General features: G+C 41.9%; 1 protein-coding gene and 1 long non-coding RNA gene across 6 annotated transcripts in view; one reads left to right on the top strand and one right to left on the bottom strand.

Annotated features, from left to right (window-relative positions):
• Atf6 (activating transcription factor 6) overlaps nucleotides 1-12884 on the bottom strand; it is a 164129-nt gene extending 151245 nt beyond the window's left edge. For 2 of the 4 annotated variants that reach the window (XM_030253420.1, XM_011238796.3), the window contains exons 1-2: nucleotides 12692-12884; nucleotides 11949-12174 (exon numbers count right to left, since the gene is read on the bottom strand). In XM_030253420.1, coding sequence (XP_030109280.1) covers nucleotides 11949-12000 — 52 coding nt within the window. In that variant the 5' untranslated portion in view covers nucleotides 12001-12174; nucleotides 12692-12884. Of the gene's footprint in view, nucleotides 1-1676; nucleotides 2044-11948; nucleotides 12175-12691 lie in introns of those variants that run through there. The other 2 variants (NM_001081304.1, XM_006496792.4) reach the window with 2 other exon arrangements.
• Nucleotides 12129-15043, top strand: Gm9929. 2 transcript variants are annotated; one of them, XR_003948181.1, is made up of 2 exons: nucleotides 12129-12213; nucleotides 12880-15043. It is a non-coding gene; the product is annotated as a predicted gene 9929 (long non-coding RNA). The 2 variants fall into 2 exon arrangements; XR_003948183.1 differs by having other exon boundaries at nucleotides 12154-12213; nucleotides 12883-15043.
• The last annotated feature ends 981 nt before the right edge of the window (nucleotides 15044-16024 follow it).

Consider the following 16024-nt stretch of genomic DNA (forward strand, 5'->3'; position numbering starts at 1 on the left):
AAAAAAAAAAAAGATAAAAATGACTGAGGAAGACACCCAGCATCGGCCTCTGGTCTCTACATGCACACACATATGTACATACACTCACACCCATGCACACACTCAGAAGTAAGTACATACAAAAATATTTAATAAATAATAAAAGACTAGCCTAAATTTCAGCAATTTGAAGTATATTCTAATTTCTAGTGAAGATTCTTTACAAACCAAGAAAAATATGGAACAGAAAAAGACTCCTCCATGATCTACATGAAAAATCTTTTTAGAAGAAGGTCAAGGTGCTGCCAAGGCCCACTCCCTCATACACTCTGTGAAGCTTCCCTTCCTGAACACTGGGAACTCGTTAAAGTTTCCCAGCTCCAGCTCCTCCTTTGGACTAAACTCGTGCAGTGATTCTGTCCATGCGCACTCTCCTCAGCTGCACTGCCAGTCCACTTGTCTGGCTGTGGTGGTTTGAATGAGAATACCAGCTCCCCACAAAAGGCTCAGAGTTGGTGAACTATTTATGAAGAATTTAGAGGTATGGTCTTGTGAGAGAAGGTGTGTCACTGGTGGTGGGCCTTGAGGTTTTAAAAGCCCACACCAACTCTCTCTGCAGGCTGCCTGCAGACCAGGATATAAGCTCTTAACTAGTGCTCCAGCACCCTGCCTGCTGCTATGCTATGCTCCCAGCCACAATGGTCATGGACTAACCCTCTGAAACTGTAAGAAAACCCCCAGTTAAATGCTTGCTTTCATAAGTTGCCTTGGTCATGGTGTCATAAAACAACAGAACAGTAATGAAGACACTGACCAGTGATAAGAATCTTTCACCAACTAAACTAAATCACAGTGATAATGTATAGATAGTAAGAATGCCAGGCCACCCACACAGTTGTCAGAAATGGCTACTTTAAACTCAGCTCCAGAGCCAAAAATCATGCAAGAAGATGACTGTGGGGATGTGCCTTAGGCTAAAACTCCTCCAAGTTTTCTGCATTTACTGTCTCTCATGTCTTCCCATCCTTCTTGAACCCACACCAGGCAAGCACCCCACTCCATACACAACAGTTATTAATGTCACCAGTAACCACCATACTACTAAGTTCACAGTCCTTGCCTCTACCAACCAAACAAGAGCATCTGATAGTCTGATACTTTCCTATTAACTAAAACATTTTCTTCACTTAGCTTCCATAGCACTCATCTGCATTCACCTGATTTCCCTCCCACCTCACTGGCTGGCCCTACCTAAATGGTTTCCCGTCCCTTTAACATGAAACTGCTCCTGGGCTTTGGCTGAAGTTTTCTATCAAATGTTTTCTCTTTGAAACGCCACTGAACTCATGGCTTTAAACAGCATCTCTATATCAAGCATCCCCAAATATGTATCTCCAGCAGATGATGTCAAGAAGCACAGGTAACACACTGTGCGTTTCTCATGATCGTTTAAAAAGTACCGTATTAAAAAGTACCAACTTGGCACACTCCAAACAGAAGTCTTGTTCCTTCTATTTAACCTTCTACTGTTTCTACTTGTCACTTAATGACATTCAATTCTCCTGGTGGCTCAAGCTAAAAACCTTAGAACCAATGTTTACTCCTTCCCCATGCTCTCTCTATATTAGATTTACCTCCAAATCCTAGCAGCTTTCTATTCCAAAAGTATGTTTCTATATCATAACCCAGCTTCTTACCTTTCATCCCATTTTTCCTCCTCTTTCTATCTGTTGCTTTCTTCCCTAGCCTCCCCAACACAAAGACTCCAGCATCTAAGACAGCAGAGCAATGAGGCTGCTGGGGTTTTATGCATAGTCATCTGCACCAAAGCGCCTGGTACCCACAGACATGGTATGGGGGAAGAACAGGCTGCCTGAAATAGGTGGCAATATTCCCTAGCCGCCAATGCCATGGAGCCAGTGGGAGGGCAGAGAGCATGACAGATGGGAGAGAAGCCTCAACCATGAGCAGTGGTTCCAGTCAGCAATCTGTTAACTGATGAAGCAAATGAATAAATATATCTAAAAGAACTGGAGGGAGGTACCTCACTGTCAGAGAGAGGATTCTGAAACATGGAAAGAGTAAGGCTAAAAGAACTATAAGATGTTAGACTGAAATAATTAATTAGTAAATGAACTAATTTTTAAATGCATTCATATACACCCAAGAATGGTGACTCAGCCTATAATCCCAGCACTGGGGAGGCAGTGGTGAAAGAATATGCAAGTTCCAGGCTATCCTGTGCTATATTACTAGTTCCAGGCAAGCCTGGGCTATAAAATGGCAGCTGTCTCAAAACAAATATGAAACAGGGAAAAAGAAATCATTAAAGATGTTCAGATGTGTGTGTGCACACAGAGACATGCATTCATTTCCTGGTTCTGCCTTGTGAAGGTTTGTGCACAATGGCCCGCCAGTAGAATAAGGATTCTACTCAGATAGTAGACACTAAGTCTTAGATAAGATAGTGCTCAGCATTAAGTTAGTGCTTAGATAGTAGACACTAAGAACCATCCTCCACTAAGTGGAAATCACTACGGCGCACTTTGGGGAAATGGCTGATACAGAGCAAAGGACAAAAAAGCCTAGGAAATCTTAATTTGTTTAAAAAAAAAAAAGGAAATTCTCAGCAAAAGACATGAAAGACATGAACATATCAGAAGACCCACAGCCATGCCCAGCATGTACAAGGCCCGAGTACAATCCTCGCTGCTTCATGTACACACAAACAAAAGGACATGAGGAGGTTGAAAGACCAAAGGCACTAACATGAATGAACTCCCACTGACCAAATCTGAGAAATCTAAACATTAAAACACAGTAAAAGTTTACAAGCCACTAATATAAAAAAAATCGAAGTGAATTCATATGTAAAAAGGAAGCAAGGGAGGGAAGGAAAGAGGGCTCTTTCTAATGGTGTAAGCATTGCTTTAATAAATATAACACAGGATAGAGATAATTTGCATGTGGCAACCATTTGAGACGTGGTTGATTTAAGCTGGCAGACTCAGGGAGGATAGAGGTGAGGGATGTTAATTATGGCAGGACATTAGTGTCCTGTCACATTATCTCCCCCAAATATAAATAAAAACACAAAAGGTTAAAACTGACTTGACGGGCTGGTGAGATGGCTCAGTGGGTTAGAGCACCCGACTGCTCTTCCGAAGGTCCAGAGTTCAAATCCCAGCAACCACATGGTGGCTCACAACCATCCGTAACAAGATCTGACTCCCTCTTCTGGAGTGTCTGAAGACAGCTACAGTGTACTTACATATAGTAAATAAATAAATCTTTAAAAAAAAAAAAAAAAAAAAACTGACTTGACAGTGGAGAAACCTGACAGATGTCAACTCATCTGTAATCATGTGACCCATACCACGTGACTCAGAGAATCAAGCACAGCATCAGGCCTCTGGCATACCTGCCATTGCATGGCCTGAGTCTGGTCACAGGCCACAGTGCATAGATCCAGATTATGATTAATTTCTTGTATAAAAACTGTTAAAGGCATGAGAGACTGAGGGGGTGGGGGAACTAAAGAGCTATTCCAGAATGAAGGACATCAAGGAGACATGTAAAAAAAAAAGAAAAAGAAAAAACAACCAATTCCAGACCACTAAGACAGATAGCAAAATGTGAACCCTCTGTAAAATGAACACCAGTGTTATACCCTGTTTATTTTCTGAATGGAAGAAACACACTGTGGTAATGGAGAAACGCCTGTGGTGGGGTGTTGCTTGTTATCTTCTGGTGGGGAATGATAGATACTGCAGTATTTAAAGGTGAAAGATGGGAAGGAGAAAAGAGAAAGAAATGGGCAACTATGACATAACTTAAAAACTGCAGACGAGCATGCCAGAGTTCTTTACAGTGTTCTTTACGGTGCTCTTACAACAGTGTTCTTACAGACTTGAAACTACTTCAGAATTTTAAAATATGTGTCTAGATGGACAATATGGCACAGACCTCTAGTCTCAACTACTTGTGAAGCTGAAGTAACAAGAGAGCTTAAGTCCACCAGTTCAAGACCAGTCAGAGCAACACAGACAAATCTTGACTCAAAACCATGCATGTGTATGTACACACATTCACTGCTGTCAGTTAACTCTGGGAATCCCCTATAGAAGCCACCAAATCGTCTCCTGACTTCTGCCGCCGCCCTCAGGCAGGCTCTGCTCAACATATAACAGCTAAAACAAAGCTATTAATTGGGATGGGGATGTAGTTCAGTTGGAAAAATGCAACATGCATGAAACAACATACATTCAATCCCCAGTCCACATGAACCGAGCATGGCAAATGCCTGCAGTCCTACTCAGGAGGTAGAGGCAGAGAGACAACAGAGAAATTCAAGGGGGGCTTAGCTGGCCAACCTGCCAAGCAAGCCTGATGACCTGAGTTCCATTCTCAGCACCCACATAAAAGTGATGGAGAAGACCAATTCCACAAAGTTGTCCTCTTACCTTCACACATAATGTTATATATATATATATATATATATATATATATATATATATACACACACACACACACAAAACAGTAACTAAAAAATAAAAAAACTTACTTATTTTAAATTAAGATAAATTAGAAGCCGCAGCCAGGAGTGGTGGCGCACGCCTTTAATCCCAGCACTCGGGAGGCAGAGGCAGGCAGATTTCTGAGTTTGAGGCCAGCCTGGTCTACAGAGTGAGTTCCAGGACAGCCAGGGCTACACAGAGAAACCCTGTCTCGAAAAAAAACTTAAAAAAAAAAAAAAGATAAATTGGAGCTCGAGAGGTGACTTAGCAGTTAAGGGCACTGGCTGCTCTTCTGGAAGACCTGAGTTCAAGTCCCAGCACCCACAGGTTGGCTCACAGCTATCCAAAACTACAGTTTCAGGGAATCTGACTCCCTTTTCTGACCTCTGCAGGCACTAGAGGTACATATGGTTGCACAGACATACATGGGCAAAACACCCGTACACATTAAATAAAAATAATCTCAACCTTTTTTTATTTAAAGTAAACTCTCAAGGTCATCCTTGGCTATGCCCTGAATTGGAAGCCAGACAAGGCTAGATAAGATCCTCTCCAAAAAATGAAAACAAATAAAAGAGAGACAGACAATGGTAGCACATGCCTGTAAGCTTAGCACTCAGGAGGCAGACACAGGAGAATCAAAAGTTTGAACCAACATGGGTACATAGCAAGATCCTGTTAAACCTATTGAAGGGTTAGAGACTAGCTCCATCCGTGGAGTGGAGCATGCACAGGTCCTGTAATGCCAGCACCTGGGAGGACATGGGTTCAAGGTCATCATCCTTAGCTATAGAGCAAGCTGGAAACTAGCCAGTCTGTCAAAACAAAACACAACAAAAGCGCTTTTAAAAAGGGGTGTGGAAAACAAATATGGTCAACACTATATAAAGGCAGTCCCAAAAAACTGTAATAGACCTGAAAAATCCCCATCACCTAGCGACATCAGGGCTGTCATGGTATCTTATGATGATGGATACTCAGGGATTTGTGGTAATGATGTGTAAACAGCCACTGTGAAGCTCATAAGAGCATACAATTATGGACAGTCTACACATAATTCTTGATGGTGACAACCAACAACTGCATTACTAGTTTAGGATTTGCCACAGTACACGGCTCCTCCTTATTTAATAGTGTGTTCCCTCTACTTATAAAAACAGTTTTACAATAACATAGTGAGTCATGCTACACTGGCAAATAGACCATGCATCTTGCATCTACTGTGTCTCAACTGCATCATTGTCTCTTGTATTTTATTTAATCTTGGATTGTTTTGCTCATTGTGGCCATAGGAGCCATAGGCTATACCGCATTATATATACACATATGTGTTATGCAATGTAAGTGTGTAGCAGACCTTAAAATCTAGGTTTTGTAAGCAGATGCCATGCTATGAAGATCACACAGCAAGCACACTTCTCAAAATGTGTTCCTGTTGTAAGTGATGGATGACCATAGTTGATGTGCAATAAGAAGGAACCCTATGGTCTGGCTGAGAACTAGAAACATTATCATGCATTCATGGTTTTGTTTTGTTTTGTTTTAACAAACACTACTTACTCTAAAGAAATACCCGGTAAAATATTTAGGAGTTTCATTCTGCATGCTAGTGTTTCCTGTGGTAAAAGCAGGGGAATTGTGGGTAGTAACGAAACACAAAGTAAGTGGGGCAGGATTTTCACAGTTGGTGCGTACGGGAAATACAGGTATAGTGTACTGACCGATCTTCTTTTATTTTCTGTGGTTTTAAAAAAAAACTGAAGGTGGATAAATGCACTTTTGTATGCATAGACGATTTCCATGAGAAACTAGTAGCACAAAGTACCGTTCTAAAGGATTAAATCTACTACCTACCCCCATGTCCTTTCCATGGAGTGAGTTCACACCTCCGACACTTAGACTTCCCTCTATGACAGCAGCTGGGATTCTTAGCTTTCTTAGCAAGCTTTTCCACCTCGCCTCCCTCTGCCCTGACCGCTTATTTGTTTACTACACCACAGTGACCTTGCTTTTTAACTCTATCTCGGCCTGACCAGAGTCTTATTATTTTCAGTAAGATGAAATATGGGGGCCACAGACAGCTCAGAAGTAAAAGTGCTCGCTGCTGAGTCTGGTGCTCCAAGTTTGATCCCCAGGACTCACGTGATGGGAGGGAAAAAAAAAATCAATCCTGAAGATAATCACCTGTGTGCCTTGACATGCACACCACCACCTCCACAGGCAAACAAAGAAATCAATATAACAAAAGAGAGCTAAAAGAAGAAATGTTGGTTTAACGGCGGTTAAACATGAACTTTCAAGAAAAAAGGTGGTGGGGGAAGAGGAGGAGGAGAAATTTGATAACAACAGAGGAAGTGACATCTAAGGGAAGTCTGGCATTTTCCCCTCCAAACAGGAGAAGATAACCAACTATACATCTGTTTTCTAACAGAGATGGGAGAAATACTTAGGAAAAGCGCTTGGGTTGCATTTCTAGTAAAGCAGGAGGGAGTTGAAACTCACAGGGAAAACTGGTCTCTCTCTACCGAGAGGTCATCCTCAGCATCTCCATGGGGGCAAGGCAAGCATGTGGGTGAATGAGATGAGAGAGAGAGAGGGACTGCAAGTTCTCACTCAGAGCACGAAAGGGGAGAGAGTAAGAGGCTGAAGAGGAAAGCTTTGGGGGAACAATCATCAGAGAGAGAGAGAGAGAAACAAGACCAAAGAATAGACTGGCCAAGCCTACTGAGATATCCAAGAATCCCAACAGCAGCATGATGGAGAAAGTAACAGCTACATTTTCTGAGAAGGGACTGAAAGTGACTGAAGAATCAGCAGACCTCAGCAGCAGAACGAGGTGGAGGACTGTATACTGTGACCAAATAAGATTTACACCTAGATACTTAATATGGAGGACAGGAGATGTTCTGGAGATGGCAGAGAAGGATAAGAAAACACCTACTATATTCTGAGTTGCTGTGTGCAGAAAGCGGGGAAAGCTGTGTCATCAGGGGAGTGTCATGCTTTGATTAGGGCAAGAAAAGGAAGAGAGGCTTCACAGGAGATCCTAAAGGCATGAGAGAAACCGCAGTGGCAGGAAGCTTTTTGGCTTGGCACACATTTCTTATGTGGCTTTAAAAAAAAAAAAGAAAGAGTGACTTCTGCACAACTCGAGTGACAGGAAGAGGGGAGGAAAGAAGAGGGAAAGGAAAGATTGCAAACTAGCCGTGGAAAGATGACCAACACCATGAAATACTAGAAATTTGCAATTAAAACAAGGTACCACCACATGCCCAATAAAATGGCTAAACTCCAAAGTACAGGCAACAGCAAATACCAGCAAACAGAAACGTCCACTCACTGCTGATGGAGACACAGAACTGCAAGTTTGGCAGTTTACTATAAACCAAACCTACTCAATCAGACCAAATGATACGAAAATTTACACCAACACAAAAACCTGCACACAGATGGTTAGAGCAGCTACATGTGTAACTGCTAAAAACTGGAAGCACCAAGATAGCAACATGTAAACAGATATACAAATTACATATAGACATATAAACATATATGCAAAGATATATAAACAGATAAGCAGATATATTAACATAAACTGAGTTAGGTCCTCCCAAAGCCATATTGAAACCCTAATTCCCAATATGGCTACGTCTGACAGAATCCTGAGGAGACTGCTAAGGTTAGATGATGGTGTGGGAAGAGGGTAACTCTCCTCGGTACCACGTGAGGACACAGCAAGAAAGCAGTCATCTACAAGTGAAGAAGAAGGCTACCATCAAAACCTGAGCATGCTAGCTAGCATCCTCCATGCCTTGTAGACTACTGTAATGACAGATCCCTCTCATTATACATTTGTCCAAACCCCATATATTTAGCACTACTCTGTACTAGAAAGTAAGTCATCAAGCCACAGACACAGGAACTTCAAATGCATACTACTGAGTAAAGAAGCCAATTTGAAAAGGTTATACTACTCGGTTCCAACTACACAACAAAAGCAAAATGGTGGCGACAGTGAGAAGCTCTGTTCTGAGGTCTGAGATGAGCAGGTGGAGCTTAGAGAATGTTTAGGAGAGAGACACTCACACTACTATACACAACACTGTAATGATGGGCTTGTTGTATTATGTTTGTCAAAACCCCTGTATTAAGGCTCATCCTTAACACTAATGTATCAAGCCTGGTGTGGTGGCTCATGCCTTTAATTCTAGTATTTGGGAAGCTGAGACAAGAGCATTAAGAATTCAAGGCAAGCCTGGTTACATCAAATATTCCAGGCCAAGTTAGACTCCATAAGAAGACCCTATGTCAAAAAGAAAAAAAAAGGAAAAAAAAAAAAAAAGGAAGAAAGAAAGAAAAAAAAACATTAGCTTCTCCATCTTTTTTTTTAAGATGTGTTTATTTATTATATGTAAGTACACTGTAGCTGTCTTCAGACACCCCAGAAGAGGGTGTCAGATCTCATTATGGATGGTTGTGAGCCACCATGTGGTTGCTGGGATCTGAACTCAGGACATTCAGAAGAGCAGTCAGTGCTCTTAACCGCTGAGCCATCTCACCAGCCCTAGCGCCTCCATCTTGACAGTACAATACTAATTGCTTTAGTTTGCCTTCCGTTGCTGTAATAAAACACCATGGCCAAAAGTAACTTGGGGGAGAGTTTACTTGGCTTACATGTGTCTACATGAAAGAAAGTCTGGGCAGGAACCTAGAAACAGGAACTGAAGCAGAAGCCACGTCAGAATGCTGCTCCTCCTGGCTTGCTCACCTTCTTTATTATACCCCCTAGAACCACCTGCCCAGGGTTGGCACCACCCACAGTGGGCTGGGCCCTCTCACATCAATCATTAATCAAAAAATGACCCATAGACTTGCCTGCATGACAATCTGATGGAGGAATTTTCTCAATAAAGGTTCCCTCTTTCCTGATGTTTCTAGCTTGTGTCAAATTAAAAACAAACAAAAAACCTAACCAGCATAGTAATGTAAGATGTCATCAGTAGAGGGAACAGTAGAGAGAAATATATGGAACTGCATGTACTATCTAAATTACTCTAAAATTCTAAAGCTGTACTTTTAAAAAGGATTATTAAGTGACACATTAAATATAATTGGGGAGCAAGAGGCAGGAAACTTTTGAAAGCTGTAGGCTACCCTACACTATATAGCAAGACCTTGCCTCAAAGACCTCAAGGTATGGTACTGTACGCTTGTAATCCCAGCATTCCAAAGGCTTAAGGCAGGGACATCAGAAGTTTGAGGCCAGCCTGGGCTACACAATGGCCTCTAACAAAAGGCACTTGTGTGTAACCCAAATGCCAGTCTCCATAGCCTTGGTGGGAGCACAGCCATGCTTGCCCATCTATACCTTCTGCTACGGCTGTTTCTTCCCTGTGGCAGAGCAGTTTCGACAGAGACCACAGGACAGTGATGCCTAAAATAGCTGCTCTCTGAACCTTTTCAAAAACCACTTGCAGATGTCCGCTCTAAGTGTCATTAATCACATTTAGAAAATAAAAAAGTAGAAGTACATCCCATCGTACCCTGTGCTGAGATAACGTCCTTCAAATTGTACAAGTTGTTCTTCATAAGAAATACCAATTATAAAAGCCAATTTTTAAAATTTAACAGTACAGCTGTTAAAATTACTACTAAATACATCAGTAAATTGACCAAAAATTCAAAACAGCAACTACCAAAGAACCTATTATTTTATTAAGAAGCCCTAGTAGACAGTAGTGTTCAACTCTAATGCCTGCAAAATCTATCCTACCTACTGAACACCTGAGGGAATAAAAGTACTGAACCAAGAGACAACTGTTAACAGTCTGAAAAGGGAAGGCTAAAAAACATTGGGGAAATGACATATTCAAGAGGAGACAGGGCAGGATACCTGAGAAAGGAGTCAGTCAGCTGACTACAAAGAACTGCGCATTGTTGAAGAATCAAGATTAGGAGTTAGGAAAATGCAGCTGAGAATCAGACTCTAGGACAAAAACGATACCATCAGGAAGTGCCTTTTAGTTATACTTTAAGAAATGCCACAAACATAATGGTCAAATGATTGAGAAAACTAATTCTAATTGTAACTACCCAACATATCTAAGTAGACTTGTTAAGAACATTAGCATTAGGAAGAATCTAGGCTTGGGGGGGGGGGGGGGAGCAAGTGTTACAGAGTAGAAAAACCAGAGGCACAGACTTCAAAGTTAGATAAGCCTGGTTCTGATCCTACTTTATCACTTACTCGTCTAAGACTCAGAGAACAGATTCTGTCAACCTCTGTTTCAACATCTATAGGATGGCGGGACCTCATTGGACTGTTATGAACATAACATAAATAACACATGTAGTGTGCTTAGCAAAATAAAGTCCTAAACAAGTGACTGCTGTTACTATAACAAAAGCATTTAGCTGGGGAAATGAACTGGAGAATGAACATTTAAAGGTTTTTTTTTTCCAGAAAGTTGTCAAAATCGGCCCAAAGATTAAAATAAACCTTTTATAGATTGTAATTGTAGAGAGCATCTGCCACTGTTAAATTAAACTAGGATTCCAACACTTCCTAGTTGAGGGCCCACTCATGTTATAGTGGAATGTTAGTCCATGAAAAAAAAGTGTCCCCAAAACTGAAGGACAATGTAGTCTCACTACAGGATCCATTGAGCCACCTACAGAACTCCATTCACATATTAACACACATAATCCTGTTAACATTCTGTCTTGAAATCGAGAAGGGACTATCAGCTTTCTCTAAGGATTTGGATGCCAAAGCTTGTTCCTTGTCATTCTCTGGTCCATCCTTCCTGAACACTAAAAATAGACTTAACAAGAGATTTCAGAGCTGTGTTTGGACAGCAGTCAGGATTACATCAGTTTGTGTTAGATCTAGTAATCAGGGACACGAGGTCAGGTGCTTGGGAGAGTTTCTTCTTTGCCAATTTGGATCTATGTCTTAAACCAACAGTTCAAGCTGGGAGCCAAGGATTTTCTTCTGTATTTTAACCAAGTTTTCTCAACATATCTCGTACACGTTCAGTGCGCGCGCGCGCACACACACACACACACACACACTCACACACACACATACACACACACACACTCAGCGCTCCCCAGCCACACGCCCACAGTCTGAGAAAATAGCTTGGAGCCTTTGGGGCAGCTACAATCATCATCCTACTAAGTTCTGGTCCCTCACGATCACCTGGAATTTCCACCAGGAACACACGCTGAAAAACTACAGCAATTTCAATTAGAACATCATTCCATTATTGCTACGGCCAGGACAGAAGCCCAGAGGCTCTGCCAGCCTCTTCTACGACCCTCAACCCGTGGCCTCGCTCCCCGGACACGGGTCGTCCACACCTGTCACCGCCACCGGGCGGAAATCGGGAGGAGAAAAAAACCCGCAGACGCGGCCCGACCTAGCTCGGGTACATTCGCAGATCCACTCACCCCAGTCTTCATCTGGTCCATGAGGAAGAACCGGACTAAAAGGCGACTCCATGGCGCCGGCAACACAAGCCGGCTTCCCCGAAACAGACACCTCTCCCTCACAACTCGGATGGGTGAGTAACCTGAAACGGCGGCGGCCGGAGGACAAAATAAGCTGAACGCTGACACGGACGGTGGCCGGGCGGAGGCAAACTATCTCACCGCACGCGGGAACTGGGATCCAAAGCTAAGGAGACGTCAGCAGATAAGCAAACTCAATAGACTTGTGAGTAAATATTTCCCTACGAGGATTTCAGCACTTTCTGTCCCGCTGTGGGGTTTTGTGGTTGTTCTTTTTTGTTTCTCTCTCCCTCTCTCTCTTTTTTTTTTTAAATTGAGCGAAGAGCACGCAGATTTTACCGCTTTGTTAAAATTCGCTGATAGTACTAAAACTGAAAAGTCTCCTGATCATAGTGGCTTGTTCTTTGTGCTTAATACTACGATATAGACATCTCAGAACGAAATTAGAAATTGACAGTAAACCTGATTCTGTATTTATAAATGCTTTTCAATCGCTGTAAAAATTTTCCACGTACACGGTAAATAAAGAAAAATACAAATTTCCGACATGTGTTAGAACCACTCCTTTACTGGGACAGAATCCGAGGTAAACTTTCTCACAAATAATACTTGTAGAAAACCCACCTTCAAACAAATTTAAACAAAGAAAATATATAAGATAAATTCTCCATGTCCGCACTTACCTCCTAAAGAAGAGTTTCTAAAACTCGCAATAAGCTGTCAATCTCTTATTACTAAAATCCAAAATTCTAAATATTTTTAGAGAAGAATCATGCATCACGGATTCCAACTGGAAAATGTGAGCAATTTGAAACAACAGTTTCGAGAACCTACTTAGTGTTGTTTACTTTTCGGTTTTACTCGATTTCAGTAGCCAGGGACTGCATTCAAACCCAGACGGTGAATGAACACGGATCCCTCTAGGACCGAGAGGAACTTTTCCCATGGTTACAAACAAACATAAATGCTTCCCAGAATCCTCCGAGCTCCTCGTGGCTGCGGTTACTACCGATTGCGATTGCGGAATGCAACAAGGTGAGAGGAAAGCCAGGTCAGAATTCGTGAAGTCCGGCTGGGACCACACCCGCATACACACGTGCAATGCACCGCCCGCGCGCACATACATACATATATACATACACACACATACATACACACATACATACACACATGCATGTGCAATACGCAGCACGCGCGTGCACATACATGCATACATACACGAACACACGCACACTCGCGATTCTGAAGTCCCCCTACGACAAATGACATTCCTTTCGTCGTTGGAATTATATATATATAAATTTTAAAAAAAAAATTTTTTTTTCGAGACAGGATTTCTCTGTGTAGCCCTGGCTGTCCTGGAACTCTGTAGCCTCAGAAATCCGCCTGCCTCTGCCTCCCGAGTGCTGAGATTAAAGGCGTGTACCACCACCGCCCAGCCTTTAGTCCATTTTTTATATTTACTTTTACCATGTTTAAACCTGTTTGTAAATATATATGTTGAGTGTTGGGGAATTTCTTTTTTAATTCACATAAATGTATAACACGGAAATGTTCTCCAAATTATTGTCACTAGGCATTCATTACTCTTTGAAGCTCTCTCGGGGTTTTAATTTCTACATTCCCTTAAATACATAGCATCATACTTGTTTACCTGAGACGGACATCTGGGTCTTTGAATTGTTTACCAGTACATAAGATATATTCTCTGCAACTCTGCCTTTCACATGTGTGCTGGGTCACTTGCTAAATTAGCAGTTTACATCCTCACCAACATATACGCCAAGACTAGATATGATCAGACTTTTACAATTTCTGTCACTATGAATCGGTGTGACTATAGTTTACATTTCTCTGGCTGAATTCCTTCATGTTCATTAGACTGTGCCCTGTTGTGACCCACCCACTCTTTCATAAAGTGTGCTACTCGGTCCCCTTCTCCTAGTGATGTGCAGGTAGGTCTCCACATAGCCTACTTAATTCATTTTACTGATGTATATGTTGCATCTTCTCCTAGCTTAGCATTTGTCTTTATTTATAGGGGTTCTGCTCTCTCTAGCTGGTGAGTGTAGTGAATTTGTCAACCTTTTATTATGGGTCTGATACTTGTATTTTAAGAAATCCTTGCCTATTCTGAGGTCATTAAGGATTTCCTCTTCATACTTTATAGTTTAGTTTTCATTATTTCTGTTACGTGGTATCTTGAATATAATGACACTATTGACTTTTGTACCACACTCTTGTGCCCAAAACCCTTGCTGAATTCGGTTACTGTTACACTTGGCCTGTGTGCTTGCTTCTTAGGATTTCCCACTTAAAAGAGTCTTACGTTGTTCAGACAGTAACCCTTTAACATTTAACAAAGACAAGTATGGTGGATCCCCATGCTACTACCACCCCAGCCTCAACCATTTGTCATTCCTGTTTCATCTATCCTCCCTCCCAGAACCTTTATGTTAAGAGTGCTTGCTATTCTTGCAGAGGACCTGGGTTCAGTTCTCAGCTCCCACATGACAGCACACAACCATCTGTAACTCTAGTTCCAGGGGGCAGGACGCTCTTTTCTGCTCCAAGGGATCCTCCACATATGTGGGGCACATAAACTCAAACAAATTTACACACATACGCGTAAAAATGAAATTATAATGTCTATCTAGAGTTGGCTTGTGCAAATGAAGTTAGATCAATGCTGTTTAACTGACTTCCATAGGCCCACTTCCCTTGGTGCCAGATGTTGAAGAAACCTAAGTCTTGTCTGTATAACTGCCTACTTTGTAAGTCTGCCAACTATAGGGATTTTTAATTTGTTCCTAAAGCTACCAGTTTTACACTGGGGAGACTTAACTTTTATTTTTGCAGAATTCTTCACAATTCTAAATTCAAACCTGACTCCAAGGTCACTATGAAAGTATGTTCATTAAAAGAGTAAAACCATTTATTGGTCATGAATATGTAACCTGGAGATAATTGGTAAGCCTTAGTTTATACTCTAGTGGTAACCTACCAATCACTACTGGCTTGAGGGAAAAAAAAAAGAAACTAATGAAATCACACCTTAGTTTTATTGTGTCTCATCAGACTATTAGATTTTATCAGATCAGCATTACACTATAAGTTATATATTACCCTGAAGAGGGAAGCCAAACATTGGGATATAGAGATTAAAGTTAAGATTTCTACTGTCAGTCTTGGATCTGATTTGGATTCAACCACATCCGTGCTCAGAGATAGTGCTAGTTAAAGTTAGCCGCTCACAAAAGAGAAACAAAAAACCATGAAAGTTGGGGGTGGGGGGTTAAGGGTGGGAAAGGAGGAAGGAGATGTGTGGTGATTGTGTGATTGAAACTGTCAAAGAATATATTTTTTTAAAAATTTATTTATTGGTTATATGTAAGTACACTGTAGCTGTCTTCAGACACTCCAGAAGAGGGTGTCAGATCTCATTACGGATGGTTGTGAGCCACCATGTGGTTGCTGGGATTTGAACTGCGGACCTTCGGAAGAGCAGTCGGGTGCTCTTACCCACTGAGCCATCTCACCAGCCCAGAATATTTTTTTCAAGCCTGGAGAGACCCAGAGGTTGGATACCATTTGTTGTAGTGCACTTAATCCAGGGCCAGCCACCACTTAGCTGCCCACACCAACCTCACCAAGCCTAACACGTTGGCCAGGGGAACCAAAATTTTGGTTCCTGGTAACACCTACCTGACCCAGCAAGAGGGTGGACACTCAGGTCCCGCTGCCCAATGGCCCAGAGCAGTGTAAACACACCTTGATCTGTTTTTCTGTTGCTTTGTTTGAGATTCTGGTAGCCAGACTGGCCTCTACTCAGCTTCCTACAGAGCTCACTCCAGGACTCCTGATCCTCAGGCCTCCACCTCCAGAGTCCTGGAATGGCAGGCATGCACCACCGCCCTGGCTGGGCTTTGCATAAAGAGATAGGTTTCCCACCCATTTCCGCACTGTTACATACAATTAGCTTTCTAAAAGGTATTGTCCCTTCCAGCTGGAATGTA

Source organism: Mus musculus, chromosome 1, assembly GCF_000001635.26.
Source record: "Mus musculus strain C57BL/6J chromosome 1, GRCm38.p6 C57BL/6J".
Classification (NCBI taxonomy): domain Eukaryota; kingdom Metazoa; phylum Chordata; class Mammalia; order Rodentia; family Muridae; genus Mus; species Mus musculus.